General features: G+C 43.3%; 1 protein-coding gene and 1 long non-coding RNA gene across 7 annotated transcripts in view; one reads left to right on the forward strand and one right to left on the reverse strand.

Moving 5' to 3' along the window:
* Positions 1–26967, reverse strand: part of KCNJ16 (potassium inwardly rectifying channel subfamily J member 16) — a 48982-nt gene that overhangs the window by 10102 nt on the left and 11913 nt on the right. For 2 of the 6 annotated variants that reach the window (XR_012663418.1, XR_012663417.1), the window contains exons 3-4: positions 25984–26089; positions 7538–7611 (exon numbers count right to left, since the gene is read on the reverse strand). Coding sequence is in view for 2 of the 6 variants with exons in the window: in XM_075111519.1 (XP_074967620.1) it covers positions 6246–7535 (1290 nt within the window). In the remaining 4 variants the exon portion in view is untranslated. Of the gene's footprint in view, positions 1–1684; positions 1748–2251; positions 2433–3044; positions 7612–25983; positions 26090–26967 lie in introns of those variants that run through there. The other 4 variants (XR_012663416.1, XR_012663415.1, XM_075111519.1 and 1 more) reach the window with 4 other exon arrangements.
* On the forward strand, positions 69–2468 carry LOC142065425 (uncharacterized). The gene is made up of 2 exons (XR_012663420.1): positions 69–215; positions 1355–2468. It is a non-coding gene; the product is annotated as an uncharacterized LOC142065425 (long non-coding RNA).

Genomic DNA, 26967 nt, shown 5'->3' on the forward strand with positions numbered 1-26967 from the left:
GCTGAGCTTGAGAAGGCAGCTATAGGAAGCCCGCAGCTCTGGCCCCAGGTTTGCCCAGGGTAGCCAGGCAATACCAGGAATTTGCTGACAACAGGTTCTGCGCTTATGCCGTGGGTGTAACAGCGCCTTTCACGTACCCTTTGGAGCGGCCGGGCGCGGCGTTAGGACTGTGCAGCCCTGCAGCGCTGCCCCCCGAAGGAGGGCCGGGAGCAGAGGTGGGGGCTAAGCGGAGGGGTGCGTTTGAATTTCTGGCGCCCTTCCCCTGACAGATGCTCTTGGGAGGGCTCTGCTGCGCGCCGTGCGAGCGAGAGCAGCGCAAGGCAGCGGGGCCGGGGGGGGGGCAGCGCCCGGGGGGGGCCCGCCCGGCGCGGGGGGCGGCGTGGCCGCTCCGAGGCTGCCACCAGGTGGCGCCCGAGGGCCCGCGGCGGCGGGAGGCGCGGGGCCGGGCCCGGGAGCAGCGGGGCCGGGGGCGGCGGGAGGCGCGGGGCGGGACCGGGAGCAGCGGGGCCGGGGGCGGCGGGCGGAGCGGCACTGGGGGCGGGCGGCGGGCGGAGCGGGGCCGGGGGCGGCGGGCGGAGCGGGGCGGGGGGCGGCGGGCGGAGCGGGACCGGGGGCGGCGGGCGGAGCGGGGCCGGGGGCGGCGGGCGGAGCGGGACGGGGGGCGGCGGGCGGAGCGGGGCCGGGCGCGGCGGGCGGAGCGGGACGGGGCGCGGCGGGCGGAGCGGGGCCAGGGGGCGGCGGGCGGAGCGGCGCCGGGCGCGGCGGGCGGAGCGGGGCCGGGGGGCGGCGGGCGGAGCGGGGCCGGGGGGCGGCGGGCGGAGCGGGGCCGGGCGCGGCGGGCGGAGCGGGGCCGGGGGGCGGCGGGCGGAGCGGGGCCGGGCGCGGCGGGCGGAGCGGGACGGGGGGCGGCGGGCGGAGCGGGGCCGGGCGCGGCGGGCGGAGCGGGACGGGGGGCGGCGGGCGGAGCGGGGCCGGGCGCGGCGGGCGGAGCGGGGCCGGCGGCAGGAGGGCCGGGAACGGGGCCCGTTGGTCCGAGCGCCGGCGAGGTGAGGGTTAATGCTCGGGGAACGTGGAGCCACGCTGCTGTTGTGGGTGGCCGGTAGCACCCGCGGGTGGGTTTGTGCTGGGCCAGAAGGATACGGGGGGCACGCCCGGGTTAGGGAATTCTCGGGCGTGCGTGACAGCCCTGGGTAAGCGTGTGCGGTGGAGCAGGAAGCAAACCTCCACTGACAGGTGGCAATATCACAGCTTCAGAAAATCCTAGCTTTTTAGGGAGCAACACGAGCCCAAAGGGGCTTCACACCGTTTTTGCCTGATGTTTATCCGATTCCCCCATCCCCTCCTGACCCACCAGGACTGACCCCCAAGAAAAGCGTTAAATTCTGGAAGTGGCTCCCTTGAAACCATCGGTCCACACTTTTCAGCCCAGACTAAAACTACAACTTGCTCCTTGTGTCATTCTTCTTTCACTTCCGTCACGCTCCCCCTTGTCTGTTTGGAAGTGAATTTGGTGTCAGACGCTTCCCTGAGTGGGCCCCTCAGGCCCACCACAGGGACACCAACTCCTGTTTGCAGGTTCCCTGCTCAAAACCCGCATAGGTTTAAGAGCTAAAAAAAGCTTACAAGCAATGTTTTTCTTCCCACACAAATGCTTCTGATACCCTGAAAGTACCTGTTATTTCCTGAAGTGAGTGTAGCTGTGTGACTGTAATGCTTCAGGTTAGGCAGGCAGCTGAAGTCAGACCTCCTGCACCGCGTGTAAGAAACAAGGGATAAACAAAGGGGTATTATGTCCCACATCTGAAAATCAGCTTCACAGAAAATATGCACTAAATGATACATGATAATGGGGAAGGAAATGCCAGCTGCCTTAATGAACGGTGGTAGGCAAATCTGGAAAAGTAAATTATATAATAATCTCTTATTATATTCCCTTTGACATAAACTAATCTTGACCCAGAACAATAGTGCTACTTTCCAAGAGAAAATAACTGAGATGCAGCTATAATCATGATACGGGAGTCCAATGCAAAGTGGTTTGTATTTTCTCTTTGTTGTTAAAATTTTGCTTCATCTGGTAAATTTTGTGGCGAAGACGGGAACAGGGTGAGCAACTTCCAGCTGAGGCAGAAAGAAACGCCAGTGGCTGCCTCTTGGTGGCTGGGAAGGAGCTGCTGAACTGCAACTCAACGTGTGGGCTTTCTGAAGACCCAAGGAGCACGTGCAATGCTCTGGAAGAGCGGGAGGGTACCTGTGTTTCGCTTCAGCTCCCAATGCACGCAACAGCCCGGGGTGCAGCTGCGCGCTTCTGGGCTGGTGGGCGCTTTCATCCATTCAGCAGGGATGACTCAAGGGTTAGGGCTGTGTCTCTGCTGCGAGGATGCTTCTGTTGGGTTTCCGAGACAGTTGCTTTGCTTTTGTGTTGCTCAGCTCTGTGACGGGGATGAATAAAAAAAGCCAAATGGAAATCCTTGGGAACACCCTCGTCTAGAAAGAGCAGATGGGTGAGGAAGATTCTCCCTCCTGTGTGCCCAATGCCACTGCACACCAGTGTACCGTAAGAGTCTTTTCTAGGCAAGGAGGATGTAAGAGCTGGTTCTGCCAAGAGTGCAGTCGGGCCCCACCTAAAGGGTAGTTACGGAGGGAGTCTGCGCATTTTGTGTGCTTGTGTATCTCTTCTACACCTCTGCCCATTCCTCTCTTACCCGCCTGGCACTATCGAAGATCCTTCGCCAGGTGAGGAGGTTGCAGGCTAAGTACACACGCTCTGGAAGCCACTGCCACGCGGAGGCGGGTGGGTGCGTGCATGCCTGTGAGCGGGGCTTTGCTTGGCTCATTCCTCCAAACAAGCGGAGTTCATGCTAAGAAGCTTTCACAAAACGTATTTATAACTTTGTGGGTTTGCTTGTGATCTGGCATCTTCTGAAGTCAAAAGACTACTCTGCGCCTTATAAATCTTTCCATGACCTCTTAGTGCATAAGATATGGAAACTTAGAGCTGTGGCTGAAGGGAAAGCAAAAGTAAAATGCGCTTTCACGAGGTATGTGGTAGAGGCATGATCTTTATTTCTGTGACTTTATTCATAAAAATGCTATGCATGCTTTACGAGACATTATTCTACATAGTTTTTATTTTGTGATAAATGACATTAAAATATCAAACAGAGAAACCCAGAAAAAGCCAGACTGGTTGAGACGAGTGGTTCAACGAGTATCCTGTCTCCAGCACTGGCTGGTATCAGATGCTGTAGATAAAAGTAGAAGAAACTGTATAGTAGCCTGTTACGAATTAACATGCCCAGGAGAGAAGTTTCTTCCTGACCCTCATCAGTTAGTGGCTGACTTACATGCCAAAGCACACACTACGATACAAGCTCACGTTTACATCTATCTATACCAAGAGACATGTGACAAAATGCTAAACCAGACTCCTGGTACTTTCACTTACAGGAAAGTCATTCCAAGGAAAGAATTTTCTTTGCCGCAAGAGGCTCACGCAGTACATAACTGGGAGAGGGAGAGACAGCTGAGATTCGCAGCTTAAAAAGGGAAACTACTTTTACAAACAGCACCTGAAATCTGCACCTTTTGAAGGTATTTTGGGGATTTTGATTCCATATCTCAGAAGTATCTCATCTCTCTCAGTAGCTTTACCTATGTAATTAAGCAAACACACGTGTGTAAGCACTTGTAAAGCGACCAGTTAAGCAGATTTCATGTTAAGACATTCCCTTTTTCTGAAAAATCATAGGATCACAGAAAAACAGGGCTGGAAAGTTCAAGGCAAGGTTGACCATTCTGTATTGCTTCTGACAGACGTGTTTTCCCACAGGCTCCCGAAAGCCACCACCACAGAGATGACACACCCCGCAGATCTGTCGGTGCTTCACCGCCTTTACCACAGCGTTTCCTAACTCACTTCAAACTCTTGGGCTTCGGTTTAAGCCCATGATTTCCTGTCCTACCCACCAGTCACAGGCAACAGATTACCCTCTCTCCTGAATTGCAATTTTTGTGTTTGAGAACTGTTTCTTTGTTTCCTAACCCCTTTCTGGACTGAAGCACCTTCTGTTATTTCCCTACTTCCTCACTGACATGTTTTCTAGATCTTCGGATTCTCTTCAAATTGTTCCATGGCAGTCCCAAAGTGCAGTACCCAACACCGAATAAAGAACCTCTGGCCAAGGTCTTGCAAAGTCAGGGGAGCGTGGAAGGATCACTTCACATGTCTCGAAGGTTATATTCTATTTTATACAGTCCGATGGTGTTCTTTCCAACACCACATAAGTACTGAGACCCTTATACATTTTCCTACATTCCTTTCCATTTTTTTATACTATTTCCCAATGCCTGCCAGTGCTCAAATCCAGGATACAGTAAGATGTTTTCTACTGCAATTACAGATGGATCTGGTGATGATTCAGCATATAAAACAGGCTAATTAATGAGCTTTGGACTAACCACCTCCCCACAGGCTTGTTAATATGCTTGGTTTTCCCCTTTACCCTTTAGGTAAAGGGATCCAGTCTATCCAAAGGCAAGTGCTAGCAAAAGAGAAATGCAAGATACATTAAAATCACGCGGCTATACTACTATACGGAATAAATTTCAGGAAAAAAAGATTCAGCATGCTATTTTTCTTCATTAAATATGATGAGCTCATAAAAACTTCTAATTAGTCAGGATGATGTGAACAACTCGTCAGACCTAATTTTAGCAGCCTAAAGTTAGCCAGCATTTCCACAACAGTCATCTCATCTCCTTTAACAATAAATGGAGACGGATGAACATTTCCAGGATAAACACATCCTATTGCCTTCAGCTCCCTAAAAAGCCAGAGTAAGATGGGATGAACTTGTCTGTGAAGACAGAAGAGCAGTTCTAGTAACCACAGAGAGCCTCAACCAGTAGGCAACAATTTCTTGATGGCTGAGGTCAGTTGAGATAAATACCATTTTAGGCAATGACAAATTCAGATATAATTATTTTTACGTTAGCATGACAATTAAACACAATGCAAATTAACCGTAATCATCAGGGGAAAAAAAGCATGATGAGAAATTATGGAATAATTCCAGAAATGTGCAGAACGTGGGGCTTCCATGTCACAGACAACTTCAAAACATTTACAATTTCCTTCTTCCCAAATTGAGCTGACAGCTGAGCATGTTGAATTTTTCTGTGAAGGACCATTTTTACACAGTCATTTCAGATTAATAAAAATATTTTGTTTTGACAAAATCACATGGTTTGGCCTCCAGATTGATCTTTGACTTTTTAAAGAGGTATAATATACTACAAAGGAAAGCAAGGCTGACATTCTGAAATGAAAGACATTTTGATTTAAAATATTGCACCGCTCACTCTAAAATCATGATCTTCTCTCTGAGGCTCAACCTGATTTTGCTGATTTTTATTTCAAACTTGAGGTCTCCTTTTGATTTCTGAACATTGCAAAGGAGCCAGCTTGGCCAGCCCTCCTTGCCGTCAGAGCCATGTAACAGAACCTTCATGCAGCCCCAAGCCAGCTGACATACCGCATATCTCAAGCTGCTGAGGGAGTGGCACTTCTGGGAATGGCTCACGACTAGGAAATGAGAAAAGCTCTCCAGGATCCCACTGTGGATCCCACAGGACTAGGCAGGCTGTAAGCAGGTTTCCAATACTACCCAGTAATACAAGGTTCAGTTATTCTTGCCAGTTCACTCCCCCCTACAAAGCCCCATAGGTTCACTAGTGCAACCCCAGGGCGGGGGTTGGATCTTAACCGGTAGAGAGGTGCCATTGGCACCAAAGCACAATTGTTTGTTGCGATGGTCGGGAGTTTCCCAGCCTCCCAGAGGGACTGGGGCCTGGCTTGCCAAATAAATTAGGCAGCTTTGAAAAAGCTGACCCAGAGGGCACGCTACATCGTTTTTGTTCCCTGCCCAGATCATTATCTCTCTCAGGGTATGTCCAACATTGGCCCCTGCAGGGTAATAAACTTTACAGTAAGTTTGCTCAAGTACAGTAGCCGTCGAGTCAACCCAAATGTAAGCTGCTTCCTTGTGCCAGTGCTAATCTGTTACTGATACCCACGCTAACCAGTATGAAGCTCCTTCTAGCAGCTTGGCAGTGTATTACAATGTGGGCATGCTGTCAGCGAGGTTTATAATATAAATACTTGTGCATATGAGTTCATTGTTTATATTCTAAAAGCTATGCTGGGAGAATCTGTTGGAAGTGATTTTAATTGCAGTAAAAAGCTAGATTTGGGACTCTATTGATAGCCTACTTAAGGTCACAGCTGCTTTCTGATAAGAAACTTCTCCAGAAGGCTGATTGACAGCTGTCACCAGGTCTCCTGGGTCTTCACAGCTGGTGATGAGAGCAACTGCACTAAATGACTTTTGGTTAGTATTAAATGACTTGATCTCCAGTGCTGACGTCTCTGCTTCTTTTTCCCGTGTCTTCTCGGTTCGGTTCCATTCTTGCTCCTTCCGATCCAGTTGCATGGCACTGCAGTGAGGAGCATAAACTTCTGTGGTTTCTTCAAACTGTAAGCAATCCACCTTATAGTACTTTTTCTTTACATGTAAGACATCATTAAACCTATAGCCCCACAGAATCTCTCTGGGGACATACGAGCTTCTTGACTGATGTGAAGTTCCTGTTGAATCACCTGTGTAGACAAATGTGACCAGGATTTCGAAGTTGTCCTTGGCCAGAGCTTTCCGGTCTAGACCGTACAAGGGGCTCTCACTATCAATTTCATGTACGACTGTCACTGGCGTAACAAGTATGATCTGGTCATTTAGCAACTTCAAGTCCTTGTACTCCATCGTCATCCTCCCTTCCTTGTCTTCCCTGTAGCGCAGAAGCTGAGCTCGTACAGAGCCCTCAACCATGTGATTTGGCCGGAAATCACCGATGCGCCACATGAGGCAAAATTTATCATCCCTTAAGCCTACTACAGCATAGTAGCTAAAACGAATGGTTTGAGCTCTTTTTCGGGCTGTGGCCATTTTAGCCAAAGCTGCTCCGATTATGAAGGTGTCAATAATGCAGCTTAATACTGACTGTAGGATAACCATGAGGATTGCAACAGAGCACTCTTCTGTAACACAGCGGTAACCATAACCGATGGTCGTTTGGGTTTCAAGGGAGAACAGGAATGCCCCTGTGAAGCTATGGACATTTGCAACGCAGGGGGTTATTTCTTCGTCATTGAATAAATCTCCATGTTGGATTGCTATCAGCCAGAAGACTAGCCCAAAAAACAACCACGAAAGAACATAGGACAACGAGAATATCACAAACATATGGCGCCACTTGATGTCCACCAGTGTGGTAAATATGTCCACTACGTAGCTCTCCCATTCCCCAAAGATGTGTTTGAAGTACACATTGCAGCTCCCATCCTTGTGGAGAAATCGCTTCTGCAATCTTTTCATCCCCATTTCAGGGCTTTCTTGACAAGCGCTTTGGTAATTGATCTTATTTCCCTGTATGTTTACAGACCTATAGCAACCGCTCTGTTCAGGCATCTTTCTCATACCTGCCTCGTGGCATCAGTTTACAGAACACACTTGTGGTTCCAGGGGCTATTTGTTTTCTTTGTTCATTGGAAATCTATGAAACAAAAGAAAAAGTTTATTTTTGTTTTAATTTCCTATGCCAGAACTCTGTAACACCAAATCTAAATACATTCACTCGGTGGCCATCATGAGCAGCTCTCTGGAGAGGTGCAGACTCTGACATTCATTACACAACATAGCTCGAAAACTTAGGCCTGGAAATATGAGGTAGCTAGGAATGCAACCAGTTAGAAATGTCCATATCACTCCTAAATTTTGGTATGTAGATGAAAACAGAAATCAAAAACCTTTGTGGTGACCCCACTGTGATTATCTCTTCTAATGTTCTGGTTAAGTAACATTCAAATAAGGACGGGCTTTCATGCACAGACACAGGAATGGCATGAACCCTCTCAAAGTTAGCCAAATAGTTGAGGTAGTTAATTATTTGTTTGTCACATGTTTGTTTGTTTGCTCTCCTCCATTTGAAGAAATGCCAAGGAAAACACGCACACTTAGACGTAAGACTTCAGTAGCATGGGCAGGCAAGTTCAGCGCTAATGTGTTTTAACCAGAAAATGTATCAACCGCACAATCATTCATCATTATTTGTGTTTCAGTATTGCCCAGAAAAACCTGGTCATGGAATTGAACTTTACTGGGCTAGGGCTACACAGACATATTTGTTCAATTTGTAGAAAACTATTTACATTTCAAATGAAAAAGAGAAACCTCTCTGAGGTCCTGGAAACCCTCACAAATCATTCCTTAAAACAAATAAAAAAAATCCGGCTGCCAAGAAGTATTTAAATTTTTATTAATGAGTTTGAAACAAACATGCAGTATGTTAATAAAATTTGCGGGTGACACAAATTTAGGAAGTGATGTGAATTAGGAGATTCCTCTGTCAGATCAGAGAAAAAATGGATGTCTTTGCAGATTGCAACCATATGAACTTCAGCAGTACGAAGTGCTAGGCTATACGTTTAGTGACTAATAACAAGAACTTATGTTAGAAGCTGAGACCTCATCAGCGGGAATCCAATAAAAAAGGAAAGATTTAGATGAAGTAATCAGTTACAGGATGCTTATGAATTACTGGTGGGATACAGCACTGAAAAAGGCAAATGCCTTTTCCTGCAGGTCTCCAGCTCATTCTGCCATATCCCAGCCACTAACACACAGAACGCTGGCAAGTCAGAAGTGACAGGGTACACAGCTAGAACAATTCTAAATTTTTTGCCAGATGTCATGCTTCTAACTGATACTCCTGAAGAAAAAAGCTAATATTTTTGAGGAAAATCTGTCATTATTCTTCCAAAAATCATAAGTTTCCAATGGAAAAATGACATTTCCCATTTTTAAGCTAGTTTCAGCTGACAAAAGTTCAGATGTAGGTTTAAAATGAAGCCAGCATATTAATGGAAAATGAATTTTTAAAAAAAGTTTCCTAGTGGTAATCTTTTTCCTCAGCTCTTCATTCACTTTGCCTGAGTATAAATGACTGCACACACTTTGAGGAAGAAGAGAGTCAGGCCCATAGAGTGTAATATATATTGGATGGACTAGATTAACAGACAGAGAACTCTTCCATCCAAGGAACAATGACAAGCATGCATAGACACTATTCCAAAAACACTTAAAAGCCAAACATAGTTTCCATTTCTTTTTTCTTTTCTTTTTTTTTTTTTCGGTACAGAAATGAATGTGACATATGGTGTCGTAGCCTCAGAATGTGGCCTTCATTAAAAAACACAACATTAATGTTTCCAAAAATACTTCTTGGAATACAGTCTTTGGAAACATTCATATAACTTGCTTTACTCATAGCTTTAAACAAACACTGTAGCCTAGTCTATTGAAGAGTCTTGACCTAACATTTTATAAGTCATATTTCACAACAAGCAAAAACTGGAAACTGTTATTTTTTTAAGAACCTCATAATGTGAGGTGTGAAAATGATGCAAATTGTAATCAGGAGCCAATATAATCTTAAATAAAAAACATACGTAGGCTTATACTGTTTTTCTTATTGACTGATTCAAACTAGAGTTCCTTGAAAATACTCACAAACATCCTGGAATTCTAAAAGGGACTAAACAGTTCATGAATCAGAGACTACTGAGTTGATTCCACTCTCTGCTATTGCCATCAGTAAATCATCATATTTCAAAAATGGTGTTTTGCTGGCACCACCTTTAGATTTTGTTGGTGCTGGCAAGAATCATGGAAATCATGGACTGTCACACATGCAGCTATGTGGCAAAGTCAGCTCTGATTTTACGGTAGCCTGTCACACACAGGAGACAACTTTGACTGCGAGGCATCTTGCATTAGGAACTCTGACTCTACTTAGGTTCTCTCCTAAATACAAGTTCTAGTAATATATATGCGCTCATGGATGTCTGCGATGGGTTTTTGACTGGTATAAATGAAGCCTTACAGTAAGGTGCTAGATCAGATTTTGCAAAACAATCAAAAGTACATCTGTAATAAGAAACAGAATGTGGTGCAGAGCTTCCTAATCCAGAACCACATAATCTTGCCTGAAGCTGGGTGGAGTAAAGAAGAATCAGTGCAAAGCAACACTAACAGACGTATATTGCTCTCAGGACCTGAGTTAATCGTTCTCTGTTGTGTTGAAAATTGGGTAGCTCAGAGACTTTTGCATTGCACAGTGGAGACGTGCTCCAGATGACCTAAAATCCCAAATGTGCTTGAAAGTCTTAGGAAATAGCAACCTCAGCCACTCAAAAACATCTAAAAATGTCACCCAATATTTTGGGTGTGCTTAAAGGTAAGCCAAATCTGAACCTTTCCAGGCTACCTCTTAAAGTCTCTTGAGTGCAACAATAATCATGCATCATAATTAATAACTCTTTTACATTGTCTGATGCTGCTCAGGACATTTAAGTCTAAAAAAACATCCTTCAATGTTCTGAATCATGTAAGTCTGTATTTCGATCTGTATTTCATTCATGGGGACACTTTTAAACAGGCATGTGATTTTCCTATTCCAAGTGAGAGGCAGTGAGGCTGCAAAGCCAGATGTTCATCGCCTACTCTACTGAGACATGCTGCCTTTTGCAGATCAGTCTGAAGACTATTATTATTACCAAATTTTAAAATGGGGAAGACCACAGACTTACAACCAGACTTATAAACTTAAATATTAGAGCCATTTCAAAGATCTTAGTTTTCAAAATGGAAATATTTTACACATCCCTAAGAAAGCCATATGAATTACATTAAAGGTCCTACTACCTGGTAAAGATTAACAAAGGGGATGGGGGAGGATTTAAAAACATTCTCTACTCACTAAAGCTCATGGATCGGTTGCTGCAAACGATTCTCAGATGTTGCCGGGAAGCGTTTTCACCTTCCTTTAACACTAACACACAAACCCTCGCCCTTTTTTTCTCTTGCTTTTACTTTCCGTGGAGTTTTTCCCTTTATTTCTGGGCATGTTTGTACACATCACGAGCCTCCTCTTGCATGCTGTTCTGTTGTTCAGGGGAGGAAGCGTGCTCAAATTTACAGTACTTTTGCTAGCCGTTCTTATAAATGTATTTCCTCCCCAAACAAAAACTTACCAGAGATAAAAATGGAGCAGTGAAGCTAGGCAGGATAGCAGGAAGACAGAAATAGAGAAATCTCAAAGATTTCATTAGGATAAATGGCACAGAGGGTTCAGAAGTTCTTCTAAAGGATATATGTACCAGACTCAGAGTTCAGAAAATCAGCATATATTCTTTATCATCTAAGCCAAGGCTAGGATCTTATTGTGTTGGATACTGAAACATGCCCAGGGAGATACAGAACTGCTCTAGAGACCCTGTGTTCATGGGGACTGCATATTGACCCCCCCAAACTGGTATCTTTGAAAATTTCACCCCAGTTAGATGTGGGAGAAAGGTAAGTAAATTCCTATATTTCAAAGGTCATAAAGCAGTGCAGTGGCAGAAATAGGAACTAACCCCACACCTGCTTTACCCAGCGAGGAGCTACCACAAAGCAAACACTAGCCGAAGCAAGGCTTTTAATCATATTTACCATCTTCATCTAGTTCCTCTTGAATAGAGCAGCTGTACCAGAAGAACTTGAACTCTTGTTTTTCGTCAACTCGCTCAGAACAAGAGTAACTTAATAGCCTTAAGCATCAAATTCAGCCTTTTAAAGACTTCTACTAAATGTAATTGTCAATTTAATCTTGATATTTTGAGTTTAGGGCTCAGTGTTTTATGAGGATAATCCCTATATTGCACCTTTACCTAATACCCAACGAGTTGTTGCTACACCCATTTTATGACTATATTTTCCCATTATGTAAACAAGTAGGGGTGAATTTTTGTTGAGTGACAACCTCAGTTAACAGCCTGTTTGTAAAACATTAAGCAAAACAATGTGAAGATCTTGGTTCCAGAATAATTCTCTTCTGAGATTAAATCAAAAAGAAAACAACTCAAAACCTCCAAATGAAATTGGGTACTCTCACTCTAGCCCCACACACATGGAAGTGGATCTCTCTCTCTAGTGTCAGTTTTGCAATCACCTCAGTTTCCTGCTTCATTTTGGAAAAGGTCTGAAAGGTTTCCAGTTTTAGCCATTGCTATGTAACCCTGGAAGACTTTCAGCTCAGAGACCAGAAATGTGACAAGTACAAACCTTTTTAGCTGCTTTGGAACTGACTCAAATACATGTTGCTTGAAAAAAAAAAAACCACCTAGAAAATCTCAATAAATCTACTATAGAACAGCACTGAGACTCTTCCTTCCTTCCTTCCTTCCTTTCTCCTTTCCTTCCTTCCTTGCTTCCTTCCTTCCACTCTTCTTCGCAAAGGGAGCTACCTTTTAATACTTACAGCCAGTCTTTCTGCCAGCGCAGGGTTGGCACACATCATGATTCACCATTTGCGTATCACCACACGACTGCCCCACGGAGGTGTTTGCTAGCTCTCCAACAGATATGCCTCAGGATACACGAGACTGCGCTTGTAAATCTGCTTCCTGCTTGGCTTGTAAGTCTGATTACCCTTAGCCCACAAGACAATTATCTTTATGGTGCTAAAGCTTTCACTCACCTCCTCTGGCAGAACAAAAAAGCTCAAAGATGTTTGCAGTTCCAGAAAGTATCTGATATTCTCTAACAGGTCAGGTCTGAGAGTCTGATGAGCACAATTTTATGTTACAAGTGGCTTTTTTATATTTAATGCTCCTCATTGCAGCTCAGATCCTCACAAATGACTAAAGAACATCTCTACCTGGGGAGGGGGAATGCAAAATCCCCTAAACTGAACCCAGAGGCAGACCTATAGGGAGCGAGGACATACGAGAGGGGTTCCCATCAGAGCATGACTCAGAGCGCTTTCAGATCAGTACGTGCTTTTGTGCTGACTTTACAGGAGTGGAGCACACCCCAGCCAGGAGCTTCAGTCACAGAACTTATATCCATAGTACTGCCTTTGAAGCCACTGGAGTGAAGCTTTTAAATGACTCAACTTTCCCTTTAAAATAAAACTTTCATTGTTCAGATCGCTTCAGCTTAGATGACTGAGTGCCACGGAGGTTGGTAGGGCTGCAGTTCACCAACCAGCAACGGGACTCTCAAATTTGTTACACACAGTTCCGCAAAGTAACACCTTACAAGTAACACCTTTCCTCTCCATCGTTCTGTGTATATAGGTCTTTCAGTAGCAGAAGAAAAGATTGCAAATACAAAAATAAAACTTCAAATAGGCTAAGCCCAGAGTTGGAGAAAAGGATATTTCTTAGACTTATTCAATACCTCTGTACAGACAAAACCTAAAGTATCAGTATAAAAGTGTTTGTTTATTAAACATTTTTTAAAGTAGACAAAAATAACACAAAGCAGCAGATCTTTGCACAGATTTTAAAGTCATGCAACAGTGCTGCAATCTACACTGGAACAACTCACAGTAACAGATATATTGACATTTAATTAACCTAAGTGAAACCAGATCTCCCTAAAACAAAACCAAAAATAAAAAAAAAAAAGAAGTTTGGACCCTTAGGTTTGAGAAGGCAGACTCTTAAAGTTGCTCCTCAGTAAAGGCTGGTTACCTATTTCAGAGCCACAAGACAGGTTAAAAGTGAACCAGCCCCCTCTTACCACTCAGACAATTTCCCAAAATCTGTAGAAAGCTGAAAATGTCTATTTGAATTTATTTGCACTGTATGCACTGCTTGGTTTTAGCCAGGAACAAGCAGTGGAAATACTGAAATACCATGAGAAATGGAAAGTGCTGGCAAGTTGAAACTCTTGATTTTGGGCCTCGCTGCCATTCTTTGTCTCAGACAATTTGGCAGGGATGAAACCTAAAACTGTTGACTCTCAGGACTCTCTTCCTCTTTTTAACCCTCAGCTCTCAGCAGCTCCTGTACCAGGGTGACCGGATGCAGCCTGCGCTCGACAGCACGGTACCCACATCAGCCTCCCCTAGCGCAGGTGTGGGTGGGTAGACGTGGCCCGCAGGCTGGGTGCAGCTTGTGAGCAGTCCCAGCGCACCTGCAGCAGTGCTGCTGAGCTGGGCTGGCCCAGGGCTGCCCTGACGAGCCAATGCCCCGGCCACAGCAGGGAAACAAAGCAAACGGGAGCACCTGAGCCAACCCTCAGAGGTGACCCTGCTGTGTGTCAGCGCAGCCCACACCTGCCATGGAGCAGCTGGATCCACACAGGGTCCCTGCCATCTTCTGCTTGAACACTCCTCCGCCTGGTTCTCTTCCCACCAGCTATGAGCTGTTTGCATTGCGGTATTGAGCTGATAGGACCAGAGTCTCTATTTCTGGTCAAGACCCTGTAGCCTCAGTTCTTAAAAATGGTATACCTGGTATGCATTCTCGACCTGAAAATCTACCAGACACACAGACATGGAACAGCTGAAAAGATGTATTTTATATCCAGTCTTCTTCCTTTGGAAATCAGTAGCCAACTTATTCCTTACTTTAGCAGGCAGAATCCCCTGGGCTTTAATGCAAGTTAGCTGTGAGGCAATCGAATACAAATGTTAGTGCTAATTATCATTTCCTCCTCCCTCCTCCCCTGACACACTGATGTCTGTGCCGACACACAGTGAAGTCTAATTTCAATAGTCCTGCAGATGTGTGCAGCGGGATTTCTCCACACATTGACCCTTACGGATTACATTTAGCCTACAGAGGCACAGAAAAATACTTCGAAGAACTTTTCCACCAGATCTTGTTGGCAGGGAACAGTAGAACAGTTTGTTGCAGCTCTTGGTAGAGATGATGTAATATAATAACAATAGGTAAGTGGCAGGTCATGGACAATGATAGAATCAGATTAGATAACACTGACCACTTTCATTTAACGGAGCCAACACCCTCAGCTCTGTTACTTGCCGCAATTCAGCGCTGTTATATCTCTTCTCAAAACACAACAGGTTATTAATAATGTAGGATTCTGGGGGCGGGCAAGAGCTGATATTCTAACAGGGTGCTTCCAGCCTCAGGGGCCATTTCCTTTACGTCACATTGTGCAGTTCTGCTTCCTGAGGCAGAAAACGTAGTCCTTTTTTTCCTGTTTTCTGGAGCACATTGTAAACCAAATACACAGGGAAGGACACTGTGATATAACGATACGGAGTCACTCTCTTTCCAGTTGTACCCTTTATTCAAGTACTTCTGTAGCATAAGAAAGGTAAGGAGATACAGGGCTGTACTTGTGGTACCACAGCTAGGTCCTGCAGCCCTATGTACTTTGGTGCTCCCCGGTCCTGCAGCTCTTTCTGCGTGCACACACAGCAAAAACAACTGAGAGAAGAAAAGGTTATGTGGCTTTAGCCAAAGGGTTATGTGAACATCAGAGAACCCCTCATATTGCCTGTGCAAGTTTTAATCCTGCCAATTCAAAAGGCCGCAGCTTTGACAATGGAAAGCCTTGTGTTGGTGTCAATGGCGTTTAGATCAGATGCCTTGCTATTGTATTTCATATAACGAATAGAATAAAACAGAATCTTGAGTTAACAGTATGAGGGAGCTCTGTTCAACACATGAAAGAAGTAAAATGTGAGTAGGAAGCGTGAGGATCTCTGATTTTTTTTTTCCCAACCTTAGTAGAAAGTTCCTAAAATGTAGCTTGACACCAGTTACTAACTTCCAAGGGCTATCTGGGGCAGATGGGAACACATGCAAGTTTCTACTGATCTCAACTTTGGGCTACTGATCTCAGCAGGAATTTCACTAAAATACCCAGAAGCTGTCTCATCCCACCTAATAAAAGATCTCAAATGCCAATTAAATCACCAGAGCCTTTACATTTTCAAAACTAAAGTAGTATCTAACAGTGAAAATACTATTTTGCATTACTTCTTTGAGGAGATGGAAGGAAGAAGGAAAAAAAATCAAAACATGTAACCAAAATGAATCACATCCACCTATTTTTTTAGGGAATACCACAAAAAAACCTGCTCTCAGCTTTCCAGACTGATTCCCAATGCAAAGAGGTTGGGATAAGTATTCGCTAAGGATCAAGTCAAACAGCGTATCAGTGCTTTTTCTTCAGGAAAAGCACCAGAAAATTCTGTGACTAACATTAACACATGCAGTCAGATAAACCAGGCAATCAAATACTATGCTTCAAGAAGTCAATTTATCAATCATTACTAGGGTCAAAAATGATTATTTGCTTTTCTGACCAGCTTTGTTTGACTCTCCTTTCATTTGTGAATATAGATACAGAAGAAGTCCACCTCTGGTATGCCTAAATATGATTTTCTCTTGAGTCTGGTAGAGAGTATCCTGTAGCTCCAACAACAGGAGCTGCTCAGGCAAGGCCCATAGTCCTACATGGCATCCCGAGTTCCAGGTTCTTCATCCAAACCAAAACAGGCTTTGACATTTTTTGAGCTACATATGTCACCACTTTTAAAAGCCTGTGAAATATATTAGATGGTTTCAGAGATCAGAGGCGTGATCCAAATCCTACTGAAGTCAGCAAAGAGGTTGTCTTTGATTTCTCGTTTTGGATCAGATCTAGCTGTTGGGTTTCTCAGTATCACCACAGGCAGCATCCATCATTGCTCTTCAGAATTGGCTTGGCTTGCTGGAATTACAGCAACACTTTCTAAGGAACAAGGACTTTTGTAAGTCTTCATTTGCTTTGGTTCACAGACTTTAGCAGAATGCTGACTTTCCATATTGCTACTTAACTCCACTGGGGTCTGTAGGAAATTTGGGAATGGGATGCTTCTTTCAGAGATGACTTTCAACACCTTGTGAAGCAGATGGCCGAACCTCTGTGTATACATCCTCAGAGGCCTCAGTCTCAGCGTGGCTGCATGATATCTGGAAGGGCAGGTTACTCTGAAACTCAGTGGTTGTTTTTTCAAAACTTATACTCAGCATAAGATTAGCCACTCTTTTTTTCAACTGCCATTCTCTTCCCAAGTTCAGTGGTCTAATTTACAGTATGTTGGTGTTTTGCAAGTCAGATAATTAAAATAATGTGGAACTGGAAAATCACATGTGTGTGTGTGTTTGGACCGTATATTTAAGAATTTTATTTTTACCTCTGTCGTGGTTCAGCCTCAGCTGGCAACTGAACACCACGCAGCCGCTCGCTCACACCCCCCCCCCCACCCCTGTGGGATGGGGAAGAGAATCGGACGAGCAAAAGAACTTGTGGGTTGAGATAAGCACAGTTTAATGATTACAATAAAATGATGATGATAAATGATTATGATAATAATGACAATAATGTTAATATAATAAAAGGGAAAAGGAAGGAAAGGGAAAACAGGGAAAAAAATGCAGAAACACGAACGGTACAGCCGCTCACCACCCGCCGACCGACGCTGCCCGTCCCCGAGCCGCGATTGCTCCCCCCCTCCCCCGGCCAGCCCCTCCCAGGTAGCATACTGGGCATGACGTTACATGATATGGAATATCCCTTTGGTCAGTTTGAATCCGCTCTCTTAGCTGTGCCCCCTCCCCTCCCAGCTTCTCGTGCACCCAGCAGAGCATGGGAGGCTGGACATGTCCTTGACTAGTATAAGCGCTACCCAGCAACAGCCTAAACATCTGTGTGTTATCTCAACAGGGTTTTTTTCCATGCTAATTTCAAAGCACAGCACTATACCAGCTAGAGTGAAGAAAATTAACTCTATCCCAGCTGAAACCATGACAACCTCAGTGTGCGGGTTGCATAACTTCCTTTTTGGTCTCTTGAAGCTGTTCCACAGCGTATTCCTGATCAACTCAGTGAGTTTCTGGATACAGTGATTAGTATTTTAAGAAATATGAAGAAGAGCAAAATTACTCTTAAAGCTTGCCTCTTCTCCCCCACCTTTAAAACATCATTAGATAAGTTACTCATTCCTCTGAAGATGGGAACATTCATCCTGAATCAGAGCTGAGTTTCATTTATGCCAGTGCCCACTCTTTAATCATGGTCCACACCAAATATTTAATGGGGCAAAATCTATTCATCATTTATGACTGCATATACAAAGTTTCTCTTCTCCACTCCATCTAAAACCACGTGTAGCAGACACATTTAGTGCTTAATTCTTAAGATCCTTTTCAATATTTGCACCAATACTAACTGTGACATCCTGATGACTCATTACCCATGTCAATATCCCATTCTTTTGGATTAATCTATTACCTCTCTGTCAGTGTTTCTCAGATCTAATCTTCCTCTTTTTCATGTCTTCTCACTGTCCTGCTTCTTAGAGTTGTCTTTTGGGCATACTCTGAGTTCTCAAAGGTTGTTGAGTGAAGACAGCTTTTTTTCTTGCTGTGCTCTTGCCTTACACACTGTGCATGTGGCATTCATTGCAGCAGGCGCTGAAAATGGCTTTCACAATCCACCTCACACAGTTTAAAAAGATATTTTTCATGATGGTGAAAACCTTTAAATCTTGACCATGTTTTATTCTTTATTTCATTTCTGTTGGCTACCACTAATACTTTTAATATAATTTCCTAAATATTTTCATCTTTATTTTTGTACCCATGTTACAACCACTGTATGTCAAACCTGCACTTGCCAAACTGATTTGTGAGTGAATCCTAATGACTTCTCCCATGGATTCCCCAAGGAACGGACCCTTCAATCATAGGCCATGGGTTTCTTCAGCTCTGAAAGTGCTTGAGAGTAATCCCAGGCCAGGCATGTGGGATAAGGACAATCTAAGAGATAAGGCATTGGGTTTCAGTCTAAGAAGAACATTCATGCATATGCTTAACTATAAGCACATAGTAAGAATGAATGTAAACCTGCTTCAAATCTTCCTGAGACTGGAGTCAAAGAGGTAAAATACTTGTCGAAGGCTTTACAACGAACCACTGGAGGAATGCAATAAACTGGTTTCTCAGTCCCATCATAATGAATTTCTTCCATCAGCGAATCCCTCAGCTGTCTCAGAGAAAGTTAATACATTATTTTCTGTTAAAAATGACAAATTGTTTCCAAAAGTGACAGTGCTTATTTAAAAAATAAAATATTAAAAAAAGTTAATGTAGGGGGTTTTTGATAGGATTTTTGCCCTCCAGTGATTTGCATAGAGGCTGACTATGCCTTCCTTGGTGTCCATGGTCTGTGCCTCTAGGGCTGATCTTTCCGTTGAAAGTTTTCACGCAGCAGCACTACTGACTGAGCTACTTATGAGAGGTTCAGCTCATTTCAAGATATTTGTCATGAACCTGTTCAGTCAGCCGTGTGTTTTTCCTGTTTTACTTCTCAAAAGCAAACACTGTGAACAAGCGAGCAGATCTTATCAAGGTGATGTTAACAAAAATACATCAAATAAAAATCTGTTATATTACAAGTGTCAACACTCACAAAAACCGATATCTAAACTACAGTAGAGTCGATTATTTATTTTTTTTTGCCAAAGCAATTCCCAAAGATTGTTTTGAGAAACAACTTTTCTGTTTTTCCTCATAGGTGCTATGGACCTGTGAAACAAATGTCTCTCTTATTTATTACACATTAACTTTACAGGGGTGCTGTCACCAGAGGCAGCAGCATGCCTAAACAGAATTTCAGTCTCGGGTTTGAAATTTACTTTCACTGTCCCCCGATCCACTCCAAATTATTTGGGAGTTAGATAAATTGATCAACAAAATTCAATTCAAGATTGATATACCCAGCCTAAGTGGGAGATGCTTTATCCTATATTCTCTCTGGGTTGTTTTTATCCATGTTTTCACTGAGTAAAACTGAGTAAAAGCATCACTTTCTCTTGCTACAAATCCAGAGTCACTCAAAAGTCACACAAATCCGTAAGTGATTAATTAAACCTCAAATCGCTATCAAGGCCTGACAAGATCCAAATCACATGAGTTTGGATGGGTGGCATTCTTCCTCAGGAACATTTTGTATAGTGCTAAGCTGTATTCAATTCATACTGAAAAGGTCTTCAGGGAATGAAGTCTGTGAAAAACATAAAGTGGTGTTTCCCACAGAAAAAGTAAGCCACAACACTTGGGTGTCTTTGGGAGCAACTGCAATGCTGATTATGCTCCGGAGAGAAAGTACAGATTAAGGAGAGTAAAAAGTAACCTGAAAGGTTCTGGAAGGAAGCCAGAAGTACTGTAACACAGAGAAAGCAATCTGAAAACAATAATGTCACAAAACATCCCACGGAAAGAAGCAAGGATGAATCTCCAGTCCATATGAATGCTAGATAGATGAAGTTATCTCCCAGCTACTGCCAGCACAAACATCATTTATGGAGCTTGACAGCTGCACAGCAATTAGGAGAGGAGCTTGTGTTTACTTGCGTTTAAAGGCAGAAGCGGCGAGTGGATTCCAGCAACATTATGACGCGTGTTGATAATTATGATATTATGCCATTGATTTGGTCTTTGGGTGTTTTTCAAATCAGGACTTGAGATCTCTTTGTTCTCCCGTGTAAAACTCAGCTTTGAGGTCATTCTTCGCCTTACACACCCTTGGCTGTTTATGAACATCCTCACAAAACTCAAAACCCATTTCCCATTGAGGAAGACAAGAAACAGGTTGTGTCATTGTCTGGCTGAATTGTTCTTTAAAAGTACATAATAATTCCAAGGAGCAGAATACTTACTTGCTTGAAGTTTTATTGTTATAAAAGCCTCATATCAACAATGAAAGGATATACATGGTACCAGACACATGACTGAGGAGAATCTGCTTTTCATATTAAAGAAAAATGAATGAGAATGACATCCATCTATTTGAAAGGAAAATTGGCAGAAGATTCAATGGGATAGCCACCTACAATGAATGCTAAGGGCCATTTCTGCTATCTTGTCACCAAAATAGATGCCTCCAGACATCTATGTGTGACACAGGTCCCCCACTGACATCCCAAAGGATGCCAAGCCAAGCCTTATACGCTTTTGGCTTCAGGGTAGAGGGAGAGACTTTGGCACCCTAACCTGACATTTCCTTAAAGCTGCAGGCAACATATTCTCCTGTCCTGATCTTACGCATTGTTGCTCCTAGCTGTGGCTGCATTTTATTAGTTTAGACAGTACTCTGGGATCTTTCAGAATAAAAGGATTATTATTGCAGAAGTTGGAAAAATGTCAGCAGAAGGGATGAAATATTGCCCCATGCCCTTGCCATACTTAACAGGGAATCTTTTCTTCCAGCATTGGTTTAGGACTTAATTCTGCAAGGTCCTGTCTGTCAGCAAATGCAATCAGGTTTAAAAGCATGAATAACCATCCTAGAAATCACTGGAAACTGTTTTATTAGTGTAAAATTAAGCAAGTGCGGAAGTTCTCCAATAGACTTGGACCAGAGTACTCAGCACCCTGCAGAAATGAGCCTTTAGTTCTTAGAACCATTTATTGTGTCCAGAACAGCCATTCATTAGTGCAGAGAGGTTGAATTTCACTCACTTGGAAGATATTCTTCCTAACCCCCTGAGACACACAGACTCTTTGGTTGATTTGGAAAACAAAATGATTAATGGCATTTTACAAGTTTTTCCACTAAACAGATTTCAGTTGAAGTCTGCCACAAGCTGAAGAATTTGCAGGAATAGTGTCAATCTGATGACATAGTGGCAATAAATCCTATTGTACTGGATTACGTTTTTACCCGTTAAAATGCTTTGACCTATTGTCATCCAAGTAGAACCACATTCCACTGGCTGTTCAAAAGGTTCTGATTTCACTCTCGATTGTTACCAGGGCAACCGCACCTCAATCCAAAATTCTGCCGCACCAATCATGTAACTCAATTTGCACAGACTCATTTAGATAAAGTGAAGCACTAATTATTTATTCCCATTGAAAAAATCTAAATAAAATCTTTCTGAGACCTGAATAACAGAAACTTATAGAAGTTATTTGAGGGTTACTTGGGTTTTTTCCATGAGGCACCAATTGCCTCATTTATTTGGGGTATAGCTAGCTGTGGTGACAAAATGCCATTAAAAGATTAATATTCTTAGTCTATCCAAGGCAAGAGTGCACTAGAAATCTCACCACAGGCCACTCCTGGAAAGAGCTGTCACTCAGTTTTGGAAAACTAAAAGGATTTTCATTAATAGTCCAACAGCTGGTTAAGGCTGTGAGTGGAAATAGAAATGTTTGAATTTCCCCATTGAGATTTCGGCTGGAAAGTAGGCTGTGTTTTACGGCATATACTTTCATATGTATTAAGTGAATATCATCTCAGTTGTTCAAGTTTGCCTCCATTTGAGCTATCTTTGAGCAGGAAAATGCCCGTTAGAAAAATGTGCATGTTCTCCCGTAGCTGCTGAGGACCAGCATTTCTTGGACAGCAAAATGGGCCATCTGGACATGACAGAAATCAGGTCAGTAAAGTTAATTCAGGCCTGATCACTGCCAGGATGCAGGCTCGCAAAGAAACGACAAGGTGATGCTGGTTCTGCAACATACAACCAATGCCCTGATGTACACAAAATTAGGTGCCAATTTGAAAAGAGTTTGAGTGTGAACACTTCAAAAAGAACTGGAGATCTTTTGTGTTTGAAGTTGCCTCAGGAATGGAGCTGCTTTAAGTTTGTACACATGGAAAATTTCCAGCTAGTTTTACTCTTTTATGCAGACGAGTCTTCACTGCACACTGCCTAATGAATCCCTGTCTTGATTTTCCTTTGGGGTGCAGGAAAACTTGTCTGAAAAATGGTGGTTCGCTGAAATTGCATCTATTCAGTTTGTTTCCCAGACTGCTGATTTTTATCAAATGTCAATACTTAGATCTTCTCAGGCTAGTATTGACCTACTATCCTCTACCATGTTGACAGTAAAGAGAAACCAATGCTTCTTTCCACAGGAAATTAAGGGCTGAAATGCTCTCCACTCTTCCAGTTCTCCAATCCAGTGTGTCACCACAAATAACATGTGAGTAGTTGAAGCATATTCTCCCCTGTCTGCACTCTCAAAACACGAATTTAACTGCTTTAAAAAAGAGGAACCAGTGATACTATCATGACTGCAAGCTACAAAAAATGAACAGTTCCTTGTGGAAAGCAGCACAATGGCTTATTGGGTTACAGTGTTGCTTCCTGCCAGACAGGACAGACAACTAGTCTGCTTTTACAATATGAGATGAAAAGATGAAGAATCAAATCAAGCTCTTATCCCAATTTAAAAAGCAAACAGAAAAGAAATGTGAGGTTGTTTTTGTTTGTTTGGCTTGTTTGTATTTATCATATGGCACTTTAATCGCACAATAGGTTACTGGAAACGGATGTTCTGTTACCAAACATTCCACCAAAAGCTCATGATGAGAATATTGGGCAAGAAAGGTAACTAATAAAAGAAAGAAGGGCAAGGCATCAGCCAATCTAGACAGTCTTATTCACATCAGAGAATACTGAGCGAGGTGAATTAGCAGTGTCCTGTAGAAAGGCAGAAACTTTCTCAGTATGAAGTGTCTTCCAGTTGATCTTTCCAAGAACTATTCAGAACCTCTTCTGACAGAATTGTTTCTCAGATTTCAACCTTTTTGTCTGGTAACACTTCCTTTGCAGAAGGTTTTTTCTTTAGAAACAGTTTCCTGAACAAATGACTGATATATCAGTCCCTGCTCTTTCTGACTCCAGAATGACAGATATAGAAATCTTGGTAAGAACTTGTCTGGTATTTCTGACTTTTCTTCCCTTCTGTTGCAGCGCTGAGTTGTTACAGCTACACTAATGAAACCCATCTAAAATATGGATCACTTGGACATTGCCTGAATTTAGCGAGTTTGCAGCTGTTAACTCTGATTGATCAACTGACATTTGCTAAGCAGTGCTAAACCATTTATCAACATGTACTATAATCTTGCATTTGACACTATATAGATCAATTGTCTGATCTCTAGGGAGGATGGCTGGCTTAGTAGCACCAATCTGTTACATCAGTACATTCACACCCTTTGAAAAGCAGTAATGAAACAAGTGCACCAGAACATTTGCCCCCACTTCAAAAATGTCCATCCGCATTGTAGAATGTGTCATGTAGATGCCCCAAGCCTTCCTTGCATTGTTTTAAAACATGTAAGCAAAAGGACATGAGGAGAGGAGAGGAGAAGAGAGGAGAGGAGATGCAAAAGTGCTGTGAGGCTAGTCAGTGAAGTCTTTGCAGATCATGAAACCTAAAGAATTTTCTCCTTTCCTTCTTTCAGTGACTAATTTCTGTTACTGTAACTAGCCAGTAGGAATGCTTTTCACCACCAAAACTGAAGCATTCACTTCCTTTTCTCCATTTCCTATGGTCACTTGAAAAAGCACTTCCCTCTCCATTCTGGCTCTGGCAGGAAAGCTTATAATAATACTAGAAAAAAACGCTATCTATAGAAGAATTTCTTTTGTGATTTAAAAGCTTATAGTCTCACTCTGTATCACCAACCCCACAGGGAATGAGTCAGGGGTAATAAGAAACACCAGCTCAAAGTTCCCAGGAGACCATGCTACCAGAAGAAAGGAAGGTGATGTAATGCAAGGACATTGCAAGCTTTTTTATAGTAGTGATCATATGGACAGACCACCTCAGAGACCCTCTCTAATCTGGATCACCTCTGCCTTCTTCCCAGGCTCACAGCTCTGTTGTAGCCACTGCCATGGGAAGAGGGATTCAATCCGAAACTACAGTACGGGCGCAAGTATTTGAGGAAGTTTAAGAATACAGAAGATGGAATAGCCAGTATTATGTAACCAACCCCCTGTCAAGGGCATTGTAACCCATGCAGTGAGCAACATGACGGTTGTGTTGTCTTTGCTGTCATTCAACTTGTTCTGTCTGTTGGGTTAGTATTTCTAGACAGGTTATCTTCAGCAGGCGCACCTTGGCAGTAGGAGTGAAAACGCTAAATATACAACAAGGAAAGGAAATCCTGCCCACCAGTTTGCCTTCTATATGACCTTCCCAGAGCCTCGGCCTACTTAGAAAGTTATTACAGAGTTTTCAGTACAGTTTAAAATGTTTGTTCAGGATTTAGAAATATAGAAATAGGGGTACATCTAAGGTAGATGAACATAATTCTTCCTTTCTTACCTTTGTCTGCAGATTTTCATGGCATACTAGGGGTCAGAACCTCTGAGCAGACTCCTTACACATACACGTTCGTACACAATTACATGTTCACACAGGTTCTCACACACGGCCACCCAGTTCTAACAAAATTGTGTCCATTCTTGTATTTCAGGCCTTCACTACTAGGCCCCCTTTACCACAATCGTTCCAACAAACTGGTTGCCCAGACCAGACTCATAAGGCAAGCTTTGGGGCAGAATGATCCTTCTGACTCACAGTCATTTCAGCCAACATTTCTCACAGTCTGTAACCTTCAATTTCCTCTGGTATGAGCTGAAAGTGCCTCTGCTGGTCTGCCCTCCTAACTCAAGAATTCATGCGGGCAGTTTTGCTGCACCTTAGCTTTGTTCCTCCTCTGGTAATGACAAGTTGGATAAACCCCACCAGAAATGGACAGACAGGAATGGAGGAATGGAGGAACTGCCAAACTGGATCAGACCCACTGTCTGTCTAGTCTCGTATCCTGTCTCCACCAGTGGCTAACACCAAATGCTCCAGGAGAAGGTGTAAAAGCCCTGCAATAGGCAGCTTTGGAAAAATTTCCCTCCTCTGACAAGTTCTTATCCTGATCTTCAGTAATTAGAGGCTGGCTTCAGCCCTGAAATTACACAGCTTAATATCCTTCCCAAGCATGTATTCATATAAGCACTAAAGCTCTGCCTTTTTTTAATATCCAAATGAACACGAACTCTCCTTCTGAATTTCAGAGGGAGAAACTGTTTCTAAACAACGACTAACAAGCTGTTAGGTTACAATGCAAAACACACTTCCAGTTAAACAAGATAAACAGTTTATTCCCACACAGGTTGTTTAGTTTAAAACTCTCTAAGGTAACAGAATTTCTGTTTAAATGTACACACACAGAAACAAGCATAATTAAGGAAATGAGAAATGGGCTTTACCTTAATGTCTGCTGAGATCTGAAACAATCTTTGCTTCACTCCCTCCTTTCTTTTTCTCTGTCTCTCTCCCTCTCTCTTGCATGGCTGGACTGACAGGTTGGCAGAGCTGAGAACGACAGGTTGGGTTTGTTTTTTTAGGCACAACTCCTCCCCCTCTCAAAGAGAGAAAAAAATGCAAGACTGTTTGGGAAAAGTTCACAGAAAATCCCATCCTTTCAGCACATTAGAACTGACGAGAAATATGCTACATTTGGGAGCCCAGTAGTTTTCCAATTTTTTTTCTCAAAGACTCAAGGTCTACTTTGCAGTAAGTACGAAGCAACCAGAGGATTTACACCAGGAACTAATTTGACCCCAAACCTTTCCCATTTCTCTGATAACTGATCCAACAGATAATTATAGCCCCTTTAAGGCAGCCTTGACAAGAGGATTTTTGTAAAAGTGGAAAAAGCTTTTTGCATGCAGCACAAGTAACCTTGGACCTTGGACTTTATCCTTGCATCCCACCACCACTATGTATAATAAAAGCCACCAGTATATGTCTGAAGTTCTCATTTTTCTCCCAGAACCCTCTGCTGCTGCTAACCTGCCTGTACTTGCAGAAGAAAGCAGGTTATTCTAAACTCCTGTTCTACTCCATCCTCTGGCTAGGTTGCATAAATACCAGCTCACCTCCTGTCACTGTCACCTAAAATGTGACGGCAATCCCAGAGAGCTGGGAGACATCTTTAGCAGGCCACACAAGCCACAAAAATGAGTCAGTGTAAAAAGAGGCATATGCAGTAGAGAGCAATGCTACCAGTTGTGTGCTTGCACAGGCCTTCCCAGGTGCTTCACAGGCCTTCTCACCTAGACAAAATATATTCCTGGAAACCCCTGCTACTACAAAGTTTTTTAACTCAACCCATTAGAGAATGTTACACACAAGATGCAGGCAGTGATTTTACCCTAAGCCTATCATCAGGGCCTTCAGATTAGGATTGT

Source organism: Phalacrocorax aristotelis, chromosome 16 (genome assembly GCF_949628215.1).
Source record: "Phalacrocorax aristotelis chromosome 16, bGulAri2.1, whole genome shotgun sequence".
Lineage (NCBI taxonomy): Eukaryota > Metazoa > Chordata > Aves > Suliformes > Phalacrocoracidae > Phalacrocorax > Phalacrocorax aristotelis.